The sequence below is a fragment of the Chelonoidis abingdonii genome, chromosome 5 (assembly GCF_003597395.2).
Source record: "Chelonoidis abingdonii isolate Lonesome George chromosome 5, CheloAbing_2.0, whole genome shotgun sequence".
Classification (NCBI taxonomy): domain Eukaryota; kingdom Metazoa; phylum Chordata; order Testudines; family Testudinidae; genus Chelonoidis; species Chelonoidis abingdonii.
The window spans coordinates 98,599,039-98,613,003 of record NC_133773.1 but is presented as its reverse complement, the minus strand read 5'-3'; the positions used below and the strand labels follow the sequence as shown (position 1 = coordinate 98,613,003).

The window sequence follows — 13,965 nt, the reverse complement described above, 5'->3', positions numbered from 1 at the left end:
GCTCTTCCAATCTTTTCATCTCCTGCTCCAAGTAGCAACTAACTGCTACTCTGTTCTGCAGCTCTTTTCATATGGCCCTCCTGGGCCCTGATTGGCTGCTTCCCTTGCAGCCACTCTAGCCTGCTTGGAGGACCTCTCCACTGCTCCTTCCCTGGCATGGACGTGGCAGAACCCTGAGGCCTCCAGCAGGGGGCCTTTTGGCCTAGTCCAACCTATTGCAGGCCATTGCTGCATTTTCTGTTATCTTCCCCTCCTCATTTAGTAATGGACTTACCCTGTCCCTAGTCTTCCTTTTGCTTCCACATATTTGTAAAATGTTTTCTTGTTACCCTTTATGTCTCTAGCTAGTTTAATCTCATTTTGTGCTTGGCCTTTCTATTTTTGTCCTTACATTCTTGTGGTGGTGTTTTTTTAAATACTCATCCTTTGTAATTTGACCTAGTTTCTGCTTCTTGTAGGACTCCTTTTCAAGTTTCAGATAATTGAAAATCTGATTAAACTAGTGTGGCTTCTTACCATACTTTCTATCTTTCCTACATATTGTTATAGTTTGCTCTTGTTCCCTTAATAATGCCTCTCTGAAAAACTGCTAACTTTCCTGAACTCTTTTTTCCCTTAGACTTGCTCTGCATGGGCACTTACCTACTAATTCTCTGAGTTTGCTAAAGTCTGCCTTCTTGTAGTCCATTATTTTTACTCTACTGTTTTCCTTCCTACTGTTCCTAAGAATCATGAACTCTTGTCTTTTCATGATCATTTTCATCCACGGTGCCTTCAACCTTTAGATTCTCAAGTAGTTCAGTTCCTCCCTGTTTATCATAATCAAATCCAGAACAGCCAGTCCACAAGTCACTTTCTATACCTTCTGTAATAAAAAGTTATGTCCAATGCATTCCAAGAATTGGTTGCATAATCTGTGACCTGCTGTATTATTTTCCCAACAGATGTCTGGGTAGCTAAAGTCTCCCAATCACCACCAGCTCCTGTGTATTGGATAATTTTGTTAGTTGTTTAAAAAAAGGTCTCATCCACCTCTTCTTCCTATTTAATGGACCCCTTACCATGACATCATCCTTTTTTTAACCCCTTTTATCCTTACCCAGAGACTTTCAACAGATCTGCCTTCCCTTTCTGTCTCAGTGCAAGTGTATACATCTTTGATAGCAAGGCAACACCTCCTCCCTGTTTTCCCTGCCTGTCCTTCCTGAACAAGCTGTACCCTTCTACACAAATATTCCCATCATATGAATTATCCCATCATGTTTCTATGATGCCAATTATGTTGCATCTGCGATTATTTACCAGTATTTCTAGTTCCTCCTGTTTATTCCCCATACTACTTGCATTAATTAATTACAGCATAAAATGTGTATGAAGCAGAATGAAATAAAAAGTTAAGGAAATTAAGACATATTTTAATATGAGATTTGATGAGCGATGCTTCCAAAAGTATTAAATTCTAGAAGAAACAACATGATCTGAATTGAAATCTTCTAAAATCACTATAGGAAATAATCTCAAGAATACTCGCTGATAAAAATGTTGACATGATTTTCTAGTGTACAGAAGAACCCTATCAATTATCCTTTTATTTTTATCACAAATCATTTATAAGAAGCACCATAGCAACATACATGGCAGTTTATTAAACATAGATAAAGACATGTTCCCTGCCCTGTAGAATGCAGCATTAAAACAAAAAAAAAAACCAATCTAAATTACTGGACAATATATAAGGTGAGACAGAGTGTGGCATTACTAACGAGGAGAGAATAGGTATTACTTTGAAGAACTGGAATTTAAGTAGGGATTTGAAGGAGAGAGAATGCAAGGCAGAGAGGGAAAGGAAGACTGTTCCAGACATAAGGAACACCATGCTAGAAGATTCCAAGCTGAGGCTGGGAAATAGGGTAAAATGAAAGAATTGGAACTGGGAATGGAAAGGAGGAAATAAAAGCAAATATGCTGGTATGGCAACATTATATGAGGCCTAATAGGTAAAGATGAAAAGCCTGAATTTGATGCAACAGGAGACAGAAATACATTTTAGGTATTCAAAGAGGTGGGTGATATGGTCAGAACTGAGAGGAGAGATCATGACTTTTGATACAGTATTTTGATTTGCCTGGAGATGGAAAGCAGAGAAGGCAAGAAGGCCAAAAGAAGACCTGTAAGATGGCCAAGGCACGAGACAAGGTTGTTGCAATGGGGATAGCAAGGAAAGGTGGATTTTGGTGATACTGAAGAGGAATAAGCAACAAGATTTAGCAACCATCTACATATGAAAGGTCAACTAGGCTGCAGGCCTGGGAAATGATGAATAATATACCTGTCAACTCTGATATAACAGGGAGGGAGCCTGCTGAAGAAATGGACTCTGGGATAACAAATCTGGCCTTGAATTCAAGAACAACGGTGGCTCTGACATGTTCACAAGGTCAGGAAATCAAGGCCTCCCTTGGTTAATGGGGGGGGCTACTAAGATAATTTCTGCTTCCTCCTTTCTGATCCTCCGTATTACACTGGTGATGTTTATCAGTGATGGGAAAGCATAAAGTAAGCCCTTTGGCCACTTGAATGACAGGATACCTATGCCAAGAACATCTATGCCTATGCCAGTTTTCCTGCAAACTATTGGTGAACCTTCTATAGTTTTCTTTGGCTGCAAAACGACCCACAATAGGAACTCCACATTTTTTGATGATCAGACAGAAGGATTTGTTTTGAAGACCCTATTCTGCAACATCAATTTTCCTTCTGCCCATTCACTCGGCCTTCACGTTGCTGGCAACCTTTGATATGCAAGGTCCTGATAGACCATAGATGGGCCTCCACTCACTACATCAATGATGCTGCTTCCTTTTGTAGATCCCTTGATCCAGTATTCCCCAATAGTTTATGTACACCATCGTTGATGTATTGTTCGTTATTGTCACAACATAGCCATTTGGCAATGCTGGGGCCAGTTGTTGAACAGCCTATATATTGTTCTCAGCTCTAGAAAATGAATACTTTTCTTTCATTCCAAGAAGGACCATGTCCCTTGAGCCACCAACTTCTTGGATAATACTCCTCACCCTTCCAGAATGGCATCTGTTGTTATGACACACCTGTCGCGCTCCAATATGGCCATCACCATCCAGGGATTTCAACACTAGTGAAAGAATGTTCACTTTCCAAGATGGAAAAAAAAATGGCAGGGAATGGCCAGCAGGAAACTCTGGAGAGTGCTTATATGCATTCTGCCCAAGGTACTATCCCAGTGCAGAACATGATCATCCCAAGATCACTAATTAGGTGCCTGCTGATGTCCTTGGGCATCTCCTCAGGAGGATAATTGCTTATCTGTTCTAGTTCCATCTTTTGGCTGCCAGAAAGATTTTGTGGGCCTCTGTGTCTATCAACACTCCAAGATGAATTAGGCACTGAGATTCTTGATGATGACTCTTCCCAAGATTTACTATAAATCCAAGCTGTTGCAAAATTTGGATCATTGCCTGAGTCACATGAGGGGACCTCTCTTTCAATGAGGTTTTACTAGAATTTCATCCAGGAAAGGATATACCACTATTCCCTTCTGCCTGAGAAAAGCCACTAGAACAACAAGGATTTTTGTGACCACTTGAGGGCATGGATGCCTGCCAGAAAGGCAGCGTTTTGTACTGAAAATGATTGGTCTCATGAGCGAATCACAAAAATCTCTTGTGCTCATGGTGAACTGGCACATGAAGACAGGCCTCCTTCAAATTGACCAACATAAAGTAATCCCCCGGCAGAACGCCATTAGTCCTGACTTCAAGGTTTCCATCTTGAATCCAGTCCCCCTTATGAACTTGTTAGGGTGTGGTAAGTCCAGCACAGCTCTGTTCTCCCCAGATCTCCTAGGTACCAGAAACAAGACTGAGTAGTGGCCAGAGAACATCTCTGCCTCAGGAACTCTTTCCAGCCTGCCAATTTCAAAAGATGTTCTACAGACTTTAGCATATTTCACCTCTTTTGTGGATTTGAGGACACCGGAGAAGGGAGAAAATTACAATTTGGTATCTTTGAAAATTGTATTTACCCTTGTTGAACCACATCCAGGACTCATCCATCCAACATGGAGAGAGGCATTAATGTACATAAAAGACTGTTACAAGCAGGGCCGGCTTTAGGAAGTGCGGGGCCCAATTTGAACAGTTTCAACGGGACCCCTGCAGGGATGACTTAAAAAAAACAAAAACCATAAAAAAACACGTGGGGCTTGTACTCACCGGGCGGTGCTCTAAGTCTTCGGCGGCACTTCGGTGATGGGTCCTTCACTCACTCCAGGTCTTCAGCGGCACTGAAGGACCCATCGCCGAAGTGCTGCCGAAGACCCAGAGCAAGTGAAGGACCTGTCACTGAAGTGCTGCTGAAGACCCGAAGCACTGCCAGGTGAGTGAAAATTAAAAATTAAAAAGGCGCCTCTAGCCAGGGAAGGGATTCTCACTGGGTGCGGGGCCCTCTTAGGCACGGGGCCCGATTCGGGGAAATTGGTGGAGTAGGCCTAAAGCCGGCCCTGGTTACAAGGAGGAGGGAGAAAAATTGTTCTCCTTACCCTGTGAGATGTAATGAGCTTAAATTGTGGCAGTGATGGTTTAGGTTGGCTATTAGGAAAAACTTCCCAACTGTCAGGGAGGTTAAGCACTAGAACAAATTGCCTAGGGAGGTTGTAAAATCTCCATCACTGGAGATTTTTAAAAGCAGGATAGACAGACACCTGTCAGGGATGGTGTAGATATTTAATCCTTCCATGAGTGCGGAGGACTCGGCTAGATGACCTGTCGATGTCCCTTCCAGTCCTACGATTCTAGGCCAATGTTCGTTGAATTTTAATAATCTCTCCCTGCTAGGTATTGCCCATTGGAACTGACCTGACTATAGTCAGGCATTGTTTCTAGTGTTCAAATTTGCACTGCAGGAAGATTGGTTTCTCCCCTTTCTGAGCTTAGACTTTCTTTGCTGCACAATTTAGAGATTTTTTAAATGGTTCCTACCTTGTGTTTGTTTCTTGTTCACTGCATTATCAGCTTTATGTCTTTTCTGGAATAAAAATGCACAACTGTTAATTGAATTAAAATAGTTATTTTGCTAACAAGGTAAAATGTACAATTCAGAAAAAATACTATATACACACACTTCCTGTATTCCACTTCACTCACACAAGTGAACAAAAAACCAGGCAGAATTATTTCAAGTTTTTGTTAAACAATTTTTACAAAACTGCATGTTATGTTAATCAAGTATTTTTGTTTTTAGATAAAGTCAAGGAGAATGCTACATCAAAACTGTCCTTTTGAAGAACCACTCCATTCTGGATATCTCACTAGCTGCCCTAATTCCAAGATGCAGACAGCTTGCATTTGTGGGATGGTGCCCAAAATCTTCAGGAGTCTTCTTGAAAAGTAGTTTCTGTTGGGACCATATAAAACATCATGGCACAGAATTTTCTGAGATGAGATTTAAGAGATTACACAATGCAAGTGCCTTCTGCTAAACCTCAAAGTTCTTAAGACCAAAGAAGGAGAGAAGGTAGGCGGTAGTGTGAATAAGCAGAGGCAACATTCTCCTGATGCAAAAGATATCGATAAAAAGTAATCTTTCCATATGCTACTATGGCTGCAGTAGCATGGGTGGAACTAGCTCCCTCTAACTAGGAATGAAAGGGATAGCTAGTGAATTTACTCTTGGTAATTATTTCTTCTTCTTTGAGGTAGCGTCTGTACATTTACCACTTCTGGGACACTATTTAGCAATATAACCACCTCAAAGGTAGGCTGATAAATTCTAACTAAACAAGGACTGCGGAACTGCCCTCCAAAGCAATCACTGGATCTAAATGTCAAGTCAAGGGAATGGAAGTTGTGTAAACATGTGATTAAACCCCAGATAGCTTCCCTGCAGATTTCTATAAAGTTAATATTACTAAGGCAAGCCATAATGCCACCTGTACTGAAACCCTACCTAAAACATTAACATATCTATTTTGGATCCAAAAGTTTAGGTGACATCTGATAGAAATAAAAATTCTAACAGAGTATGGAGTCTAATTCTCCCGTAGAAGGAATAAGGCCTGGAAAAGAGACTAAGGGCTTGTCTATACTGCTGCACAGTTCAGACTATGGGAGCATGACGAGGAGTGCATGCCAAGTGCTACGCTGAACTCCCCCATATGGATGCTGCGGACATGACCAAATTGGTTCCTAGTTCACATTAATGTAGTCTTTTTCAAACAGGACTATATTAATGAGAACTAGGAACCTTTTAGTTTGCACCTGCAGCATCCACACGAGGGAGTTATAGCACAGCACTTTGGTTTGCACTGCTATTCACACCCTCGTAGTCTGAACTCTGGGACAGTGTAGGCACAGCCAAATAGATTAGTTTAGGCAGAACTCACATTATTTTAGGCAAAAAATTTGGATCCGGACACACGACAACTTTTGTCTCTGTGCAATACAGTGAAGGCAGACACATCTATCAAAATCTACAATTCACTCACTCTTCTTGTAGATGTACTGTGATTAAAAATGCCATCTCCAACAGGTTGAATACAGTGCTCTCCCACAGGCTCAAAAGGTCCATCCATAATCTTTGTAAGCACTTGTCAGGGACTGCAAGTCTTGTACCTGGGTCCATGGGAGCTAATGAAAGCTCCAACCTACTACTCAGCAATCTGCTAACGGTTGTTAGGGCAGAAGCTGAAACCCAATAGAGGAATCCAGTCCTGGAACTTGAGTGGCAGGATGCTGGGGATCTTGACTGGTTCATAGTTTCCATATAAACCCAGTACAGGAACAGGAAATTGTCCATGCAAGCGGGATCCACCCTGCTCTGGACTGTGTGCCTTGTGCTTCCTGTTTCCCTGGCTTGACTTACTGGTGTCTTGACCTAGCCTGACAATAGTTATCCATCCATGGTTCTACTTTCAAGTATATCTCCTCCCTCTGATGTCCTTGTAACCTGATCCTGCCTGCTTCCTAATGCTCAATTCTTTGTTTGCCCTCTGACCTGTCTTGGACTCTGATCTCCTGCTATCTGACCTAGCCTGCTTCCTGACTCCTGCTTTGACCACTAGGTCAGACTGCCGATGTCCTGGTCATGACAGAACTAAATTGAGATCCCATTTTGTGACAGGTTCTCTGACAGACATTAGCCAATCACTGAAGGAATCTCCTGATGGAGGATGGCTGAGATGATGCACAATGCACTTTGATCAGTGACAAGGTACAGTAATTAGTCCAAAAGGAATGGTTACTTAGAACCACAGTTACTGTGGTTCTTCGAGATGTGCTGTTAACATATATTCCGCTCTTGGTGCATATGCCCCCCATGCGTGCTAGATCCTTTCTGACTAGCAATATCTGTTGTAACTCTGACTAGGTCCCTGATGTTCTCTTGGCTACCATAGCTGAAGGTATAAGGGGCAGGACACTGCAGCCACTACTCAGATCCTTCACTAATAAGAATCCTGAAAAGTGGAAATCCAATTAACAGGGATGCAGGGCATGTTGAGGAATCTGTGCAAAACACCACATCTCGAAGAAAAAATGGTTACTCACCTTCTCATAAAAGTTGTTCTTTGAGATGTGTTATTCATGTCCATTCCAATAAGGTGTGTGTGCGTGCATGTGCACAGCAGTCAGAAGATTTTTCCCCAGCAGCATCCGTCGGGTCAGTCCATGCACCCCCTGAAGTCATGCCTTCATGGGTCTCATCCGTCGGGTCAGTCCGTGCACCCCCTGAAGTCATGCCTTCATGGGTCTCATCCGTCGGGTCAGTCCATGCACCCCCTGAAGTCATGCCTTCATGGGTCTCAATACAAAGCCCTGCCGACCAGCCACCCTCTCAGTTCCTTCTTGCCAGCTACGCCAACAGAGGAGAAGGAGGGTAGGTATTGGAATGGACATGAACAACACATCTCAAAGAAAACAGTTACAAGAAGGTGAGTAATCGTTTTTTCTTCTTCGAGTGCTTGTTCATGTCAATTCCAATCAGGTGACTCACAAGCCCAAGTTTGGGGGGTGGAGTTGGAGTCTTTCACTGATTGGAGCATTGCTCATCCGAAGGTCGCATTGTCTCTGGCCTGCTGGGTAATCGCATAGTGCATGGTGAAAGTATGGATGGAGGACCATGTTGCTGCCCTGCAGATTTCCTGAGTGGGAACCTGAGCCAGGAACACTGTTGATGAAGCCCGCACTCTGATGAGTGCACAGTGATTGGAGGTGCAGGAACACCTGCCAAGTTGTAGCATTCATGAATACAGGACACTATCCATGATGAGATGTGCTGTGATGACACAGGCTGACCCTTCATTCTGTCTGCCACTGACACGAATAACTGGACCAATTTTCTGAACAATTTGTTCTCTTGATGTAAAAGGCTAGCACCCTGCGGACACCCAGAGAGTAGAGCCTCTGCTCCCTGCTGCTGGAATGAGGCTTATGGTAGAATATTGGGAGAAAAATGTCCTGGTTGATGTGAAACCGCAACACAACCTTTGGGAGGAAAGCAGGATGAGGCCTGAGCTGAACCTTGTCCTTATAGAACATGGTGTAGGGAGGCTCTGATATTAGAGTCCTGAGCTCAGACACACTGCTCGCCAAAGTTATCACTAACAGGAATGCCACCTTATAAGAGAGGTAGAGCAGGGAGTATGTTGCTAACGGTTCAAAGGAGGGTCCCATGAGCCTAGAAAGGACCAGATTGAAGTCCCAGGCAGGGACAGGCTGACATTAGGGTATAGCCTGTTGAGCCCTTTTAAGAACCAGCTGACCATAGCGTTAGCAAACACAGTGGCCCTCTGTGCCCGGGTGGAAGGTCAAGATGGAAGTTAAGTGCACTCTTAATGATGACAACAAAAAACCCTGTTGCTTCAGATGGAGGTGGTAGTCCAGAATAAGCGTTGGGGACAAATGGCACTGCACTGATCAGACTGAAAATCTCTTCCACTTGGCAAGGTATGTGGCTCTTGTAGAGGGTTTTCTGCTGCCAAGGAGGAACTGTCCAAACTGGTCTGAACAGGAAAGCTCCATTGGATTCAACCATGGAGCTTTCACACCGTGAAATGAAGAGTCTCGAGGTTCAGATGTTGAAGACGACAGTGATCTTGTCTCAGAAGATCCAGGAAGAGTGGTAGGGTGATCGGGGCTTCCACACACGTCTGGGAGAAATGTGTACCAATGCTAACAGGACCAGGCTGGTGTATCAGTATGACTTGAGCTCGCTCGCTCGTTCTCTCCATATCTTAAGGAGTACCTTGTGAATGAGTGGTATGGGTGGAAAGGCGTATAGGAGATAACCTCCCCAGTGGAGGAGGAATGCATCTGTGCTGGAGCCTGGGCTGTGATTTTGGAAGGAGCTGAACTGATGGCACTTTCCTGTTGTGTTGCATGGTGAATAGTTTTATCTGGGGAAAGCCCCACCTCTGGAAGACTGAAATCACAACATCCAGACAAAGGGACCACTCGTGGCTGTGAAATGACCTGCTGAGGTGGTCCACCAGTTCATTCTGTACTCTGGGGATGTACAATATTTGCAGGTGTATCAACATCTGGTCTACACAGAAGACTCATGAGAAGGGTCCCTGAGGAGGGACGGGGAAGGAGGTTGGAAGGGCAGGCGGGCACAGAATTGGATAGAGTATTCTCTCTCTAACATGCAGAGCATCCAGCAGTCCAAAGTGATACAGGACCATGCACGGTAGAAAGGGGACAATCAGAAGGAAAAAGTAAAGCGGGGTAGATCCAGCTTTTGTTCTCGTGCACCATCCTCCACCGCACCTTGAAAAGGCCAGTTTGGGGCCAGAAGGTGGTTTGGGTTGGCCAGAGCCCTGGCCTGAGGATGTGTGTTGTCTTTTCCTGCCACTCCTGTTCCTCCTCCAAGAACCATCCTGGGGTTTTGCTGATAGAACCTCAGAGGAGGTTGTGGCCTAAAGTGTTTCTGCAGTGTGGTGGGAGTGTGCAGGCCCAAAGACCTGAGGGTGGCTTGTGAGTTTTCAGAATTTTCAGGCTATGCAGCCTCTTGTCTGTCTTTTCAGAGAAAAGAGTCACGCCCTCAAATGGGAGATCCTGAATGATCTGTTGGACCTCATAAGGGAACACCTAGACCCTTCTCATGGCCACCCCAGTAGCCATGACCCTGGTGGCGGCATCAGCACTGTCCAACACGGCCTGAAAGGAAGCCTGGGAGAATAGCTTTGCCTCCTCCACCAAAGCCGAGAACTAGGCTTGGGAGTCTGAAGGGAGAAGCTCTGCAAATTTGGCCATCGCCAAGCAGCTGTTATAAGACTAACCTTTCTCCCAACAAGGTGGACTCAATTAGCCTCCCTGCTTTTAGGGGAGGGCCCTGCTCATGTTGATTAGCAGTGTCCACGACAAGAGTCGGGAGGTGGGTGGGAGTACAAATGTTCATACCCCTTGGAGGACACAAAATAATGTCTTTCATTGCGCTTGGCAGTGGGTGGCAAGGAAGCTGAGGTCTGCCACAGGGTCTTGGTCTTGCCACAATAGTCTTTATAAGTGGTAGGGCAACATGAGAAGGTTCCGTGGGGACAAGGATATCCACCATGGGATCAGCCTCCTTGACCACCTCCTCAGCCTTAATGCCCAGACCCTGAGCAACCCTTCGCAGCAACTATTGTAACATCCTGCTGTCCTCAAGCACCAGGGTTATGACTTCCCTATGCCTTGTCCAGAGATGAGGAGGAGAAAGTCCCTATAAGCAGTGGCTGCTCCCTGCCATCAGCTCCCAAGGGGTCCCGCGACTCTCAGGAAAACAACAGTGCCGATGGAGTGTCCATCAGCGCCTGGGCTGTCAATGCTGAAATTGGCATTGGTATGGGCATTGGAGACACTGATGGTGCCACTGGTGCCAAACATGCTGCCTGAGCCAATGAAGGTGGCAGGGCCATTGTCTGTGCCACTGTCAGTGCCAAGGTTGTCATCAGTGCCAAAAATGCTGTCGGAGCTGAGGTCTAAAGTGTCGCCAGTGTCGAGGCATGTGAGTAGGTACCAAAGTGAGCTGCACAGTTGATGGTGCGATGCATGTGGCTGAGGTCACTGCAGACAATGTGGAGCAGTGCCCTTGGATCCCTCCCTGGCTCTGGTGAAAGGCCCAGGAGGTCCAGAATGGCCACTGTGGTGGATTCTGCCACTGTGGTGGCCATGCCTGGAGCTCTTGCCTGTCTCGCCTTGACTTCAATCATCAGCTCCTACTCCTCTGAGTGACAGGAGTCAGACTCTGACTCTAAGGTCTCCAAGACTGAAGACCACGGAGGAGCCGCGCTTCGGTGCATCCAGAGCTTGGGGAGTGACTAGGCTCTCTGTCTGAGTGGGTCAGTGCTGAAGGATATGGAGAGGAGGAATGCCTGGAGATCACTGCCTGCTTCTCTCTTGACTGCACCTGGGGGCGGGGTGGGATTGCCAGCGTCAGAGGTTCCTCCCTCCTACAGGGCAAGAACAGTGCTGTAAGGTGCAGCAGATCCCGAGGAACTTCAAAAGCTTCCAGGGTTGAAGGACGCAGAAGCTCGTGGTCCATAGAGACCGGTGAATGTGGAGGGCCTGGCCTAAACTACCTCGCCTGGCCAGGAGTCGATGTGACTGTAATGGGGGATCTCGAGCTGTGGCCCGCATGGGGTCTCACTTCCTTAGATTTAGCTGGAGGTGACTGACTGTCCAGCTTCTTTTTCTTCTGAGGCACCAGCGAGTGAGATCACAGCCTGCTCTCCACTGGACCTTGGGAGGTGCCGTGCTGGGGCCAAGCATCCCGGGACGAGTCCAATCTCAGCATCGAACTGAATGATGGCACTAGGGCACTCCACGTCAATGAGGAAGTGCTATGAGCCAGGTCCCAAGCCCGGGTCCAAATGGGAGTGTAGAGCTGTCTTCATGAGGATCACTTCAAGCCGCTGCTCCCTTTCTTCAAGAGTTCTAGGGCGGAACTTGCGGCAGATCTTACAGCGATCCTTTTGGTGACCCTCCCCGTATGCACTGTGAACACAAGGAGCGTGGATCGCTCTTTGGCATGTGCTTTGCACAGACCACACAGTTTTTAAACCCCAGGGACTACAGCATACCACACCTCTGGGGAGTTGGAAGGAGGATTAGAGACCCCCCAACAGCTCTGACTACTAACTACTAAGATAAACTAACTATGTACAAACAACTGGAGTTGAACACGCTTGCTAAAGCAAGGGCTCTGGCAAGTTCCAGCCTACTGTCGCTGGCAGTTAGAAGGAACTGACGAGCTGGCGGTTGGCAGGGCTCTATATTAATCACCATGAAGGCACAACTCCAAGGGGCACCCAGACCAACCCGACAGATGCTGCTATCGGAAAAATCTTCTGGCTACCGTGCATGCGCACACACCTGATTGGAATCGACATGAACAAGCACTCAAAGAAGAACCATAGTTACTGTAGTGTAGATAATCATTCTTTCTTCGAGCGATGTCCACACCAATTCCACTTTTGACAACTAACTAGCAGTTCTCTCAACAGGAGGAGTGAGAGAAGTCCTTACTTGAATAGTGAATTTATGTCAGCCCTGCCAAATGTGGCATCTGATCTGGATGCTGGACCTGAGAGTAGTGAGAGGTGAATGTGTTGACTGAAGCCACTCTCCATATGTCAGGTACTGAAATATTTGCAAGGAAATCTCTGGAGACTATGTGCACTCTAGCGAAATAGGCCCTTAGGGATCTTATTTGCCCCGATAGCAAGTCCTGATCCAGTCTGAAAACCACTTGGATAATCTCTGGGTGAAAACAGGCTCCTAACTGCTTCTGAGAAAGGTATGAACTATCTGGGATGTTCTAAATGGCTTTGCTTTGTCCAGATAAAAATATAAAGCTCTCATCACATCCAAGGTGTGTAGTTTCATTTTGGCTGCAGTAGAGTGACGTCTCAGGAAGAAAACTAGCTGGCATATGGATTGGTTAAAATGAAAATCCAAAACCACCTTAGGCAAGCAAGAATTTAGGATGATGCCTAAGTGTGGTTTTGTCCTTACAGAATATGGTGTAAGGAGGCACTGATTCTTCCACCCGAGGTGATAGTTACCAAGAATGCTGCCTTTATGGAGAGATGATATAGGAAAAAGGTTACCATAGGTTTATTAGGGGGCCCTACTATATTAATTTAGATGGAACACATGGGCCCAAAGAGTCAAAGGTGTTAGCATGACTCTGAAATTGTCCATCATTTAAACAATTTAAACAGGGTTTGGTATATAGAGACGTCGGTTTGTTAGTTTCATGGCAAACACATTAAGAAACTCTAACTAAAATATGGACAAGAAAGGAAAAAAACTACAAAAATTTATGAAGCAGTTTAAAACTAAAATTAAATAATTATATGAGACAAACTTAACCAATACACATCCTTTTTTCAAATGGGACTTCGCTATCAGTTGTAGTCCCTTATTTGAGTTGGAAAACACTTCTTAGCAGGGAAGGATTAGTTCTGTGGCTCATTTCCAAGATGTGAAAGATGGTTACTTCTCTTGCTTTTGACAAACAGATAGGTATGAGTGAAAGAAGAGAGAGGATAGTAAAGGTGGAGAAAATACAGCTTTTGCTGATGGTCTTGATATTACAGGAGGCAGGACAGTCACAGATAGATGCTTTGGGTGGGCAGGTCAACCACTACAGCAGTGCTCTGGATCATGGAATGTAATCTGGTTGGTCTAGTCCCTCTCCTTTATTGGTCCCTCTTAGGCTAGGCAGAACTGAGTAGAGCTGGATGGGCTGTCTCAACTCGTGGTGGTGGTGCTATGTGGTACAGCCAACCTTAGGATCAGATCAGACAGAAAGCCAAAAAAGAGGGAGAAAGAGAACACGAAGAAAAATAGTGGGGCAGAAAGGAACACACAATGGAAAGAGTAACAAAGCAAGATACTGTGTGTCCCTGACTGAAGTCTCTGATGGTGTGGCAGTTCTGACCCC

The 13,965-nt window shown here is 45.3% G+C and overlaps 1 protein-coding gene across 4 annotated transcripts in view; it reads right to left on the bottom strand.

Annotated features, from left to right (window-relative positions):
• ATP8A1 (ATPase phospholipid transporting 8A1) overlaps positions 1-13,965 on the bottom strand; it is a 263,824-nt gene that overhangs the window by 206,482 nt on the left and 43,377 nt on the right. For all 4 annotated transcript variants that reach the window (XM_032784994.2, XM_032784992.2, XM_032784991.2 and 1 more), the window contains exon 5: positions 5,019-5,064. In XM_032784994.2, the coding sequence (XP_032640885.1) occupies positions 5,019-5,064 (46 nt within the window). The remainder of the gene's footprint in view (positions 1-5,018; positions 5,065-13,965) is intronic.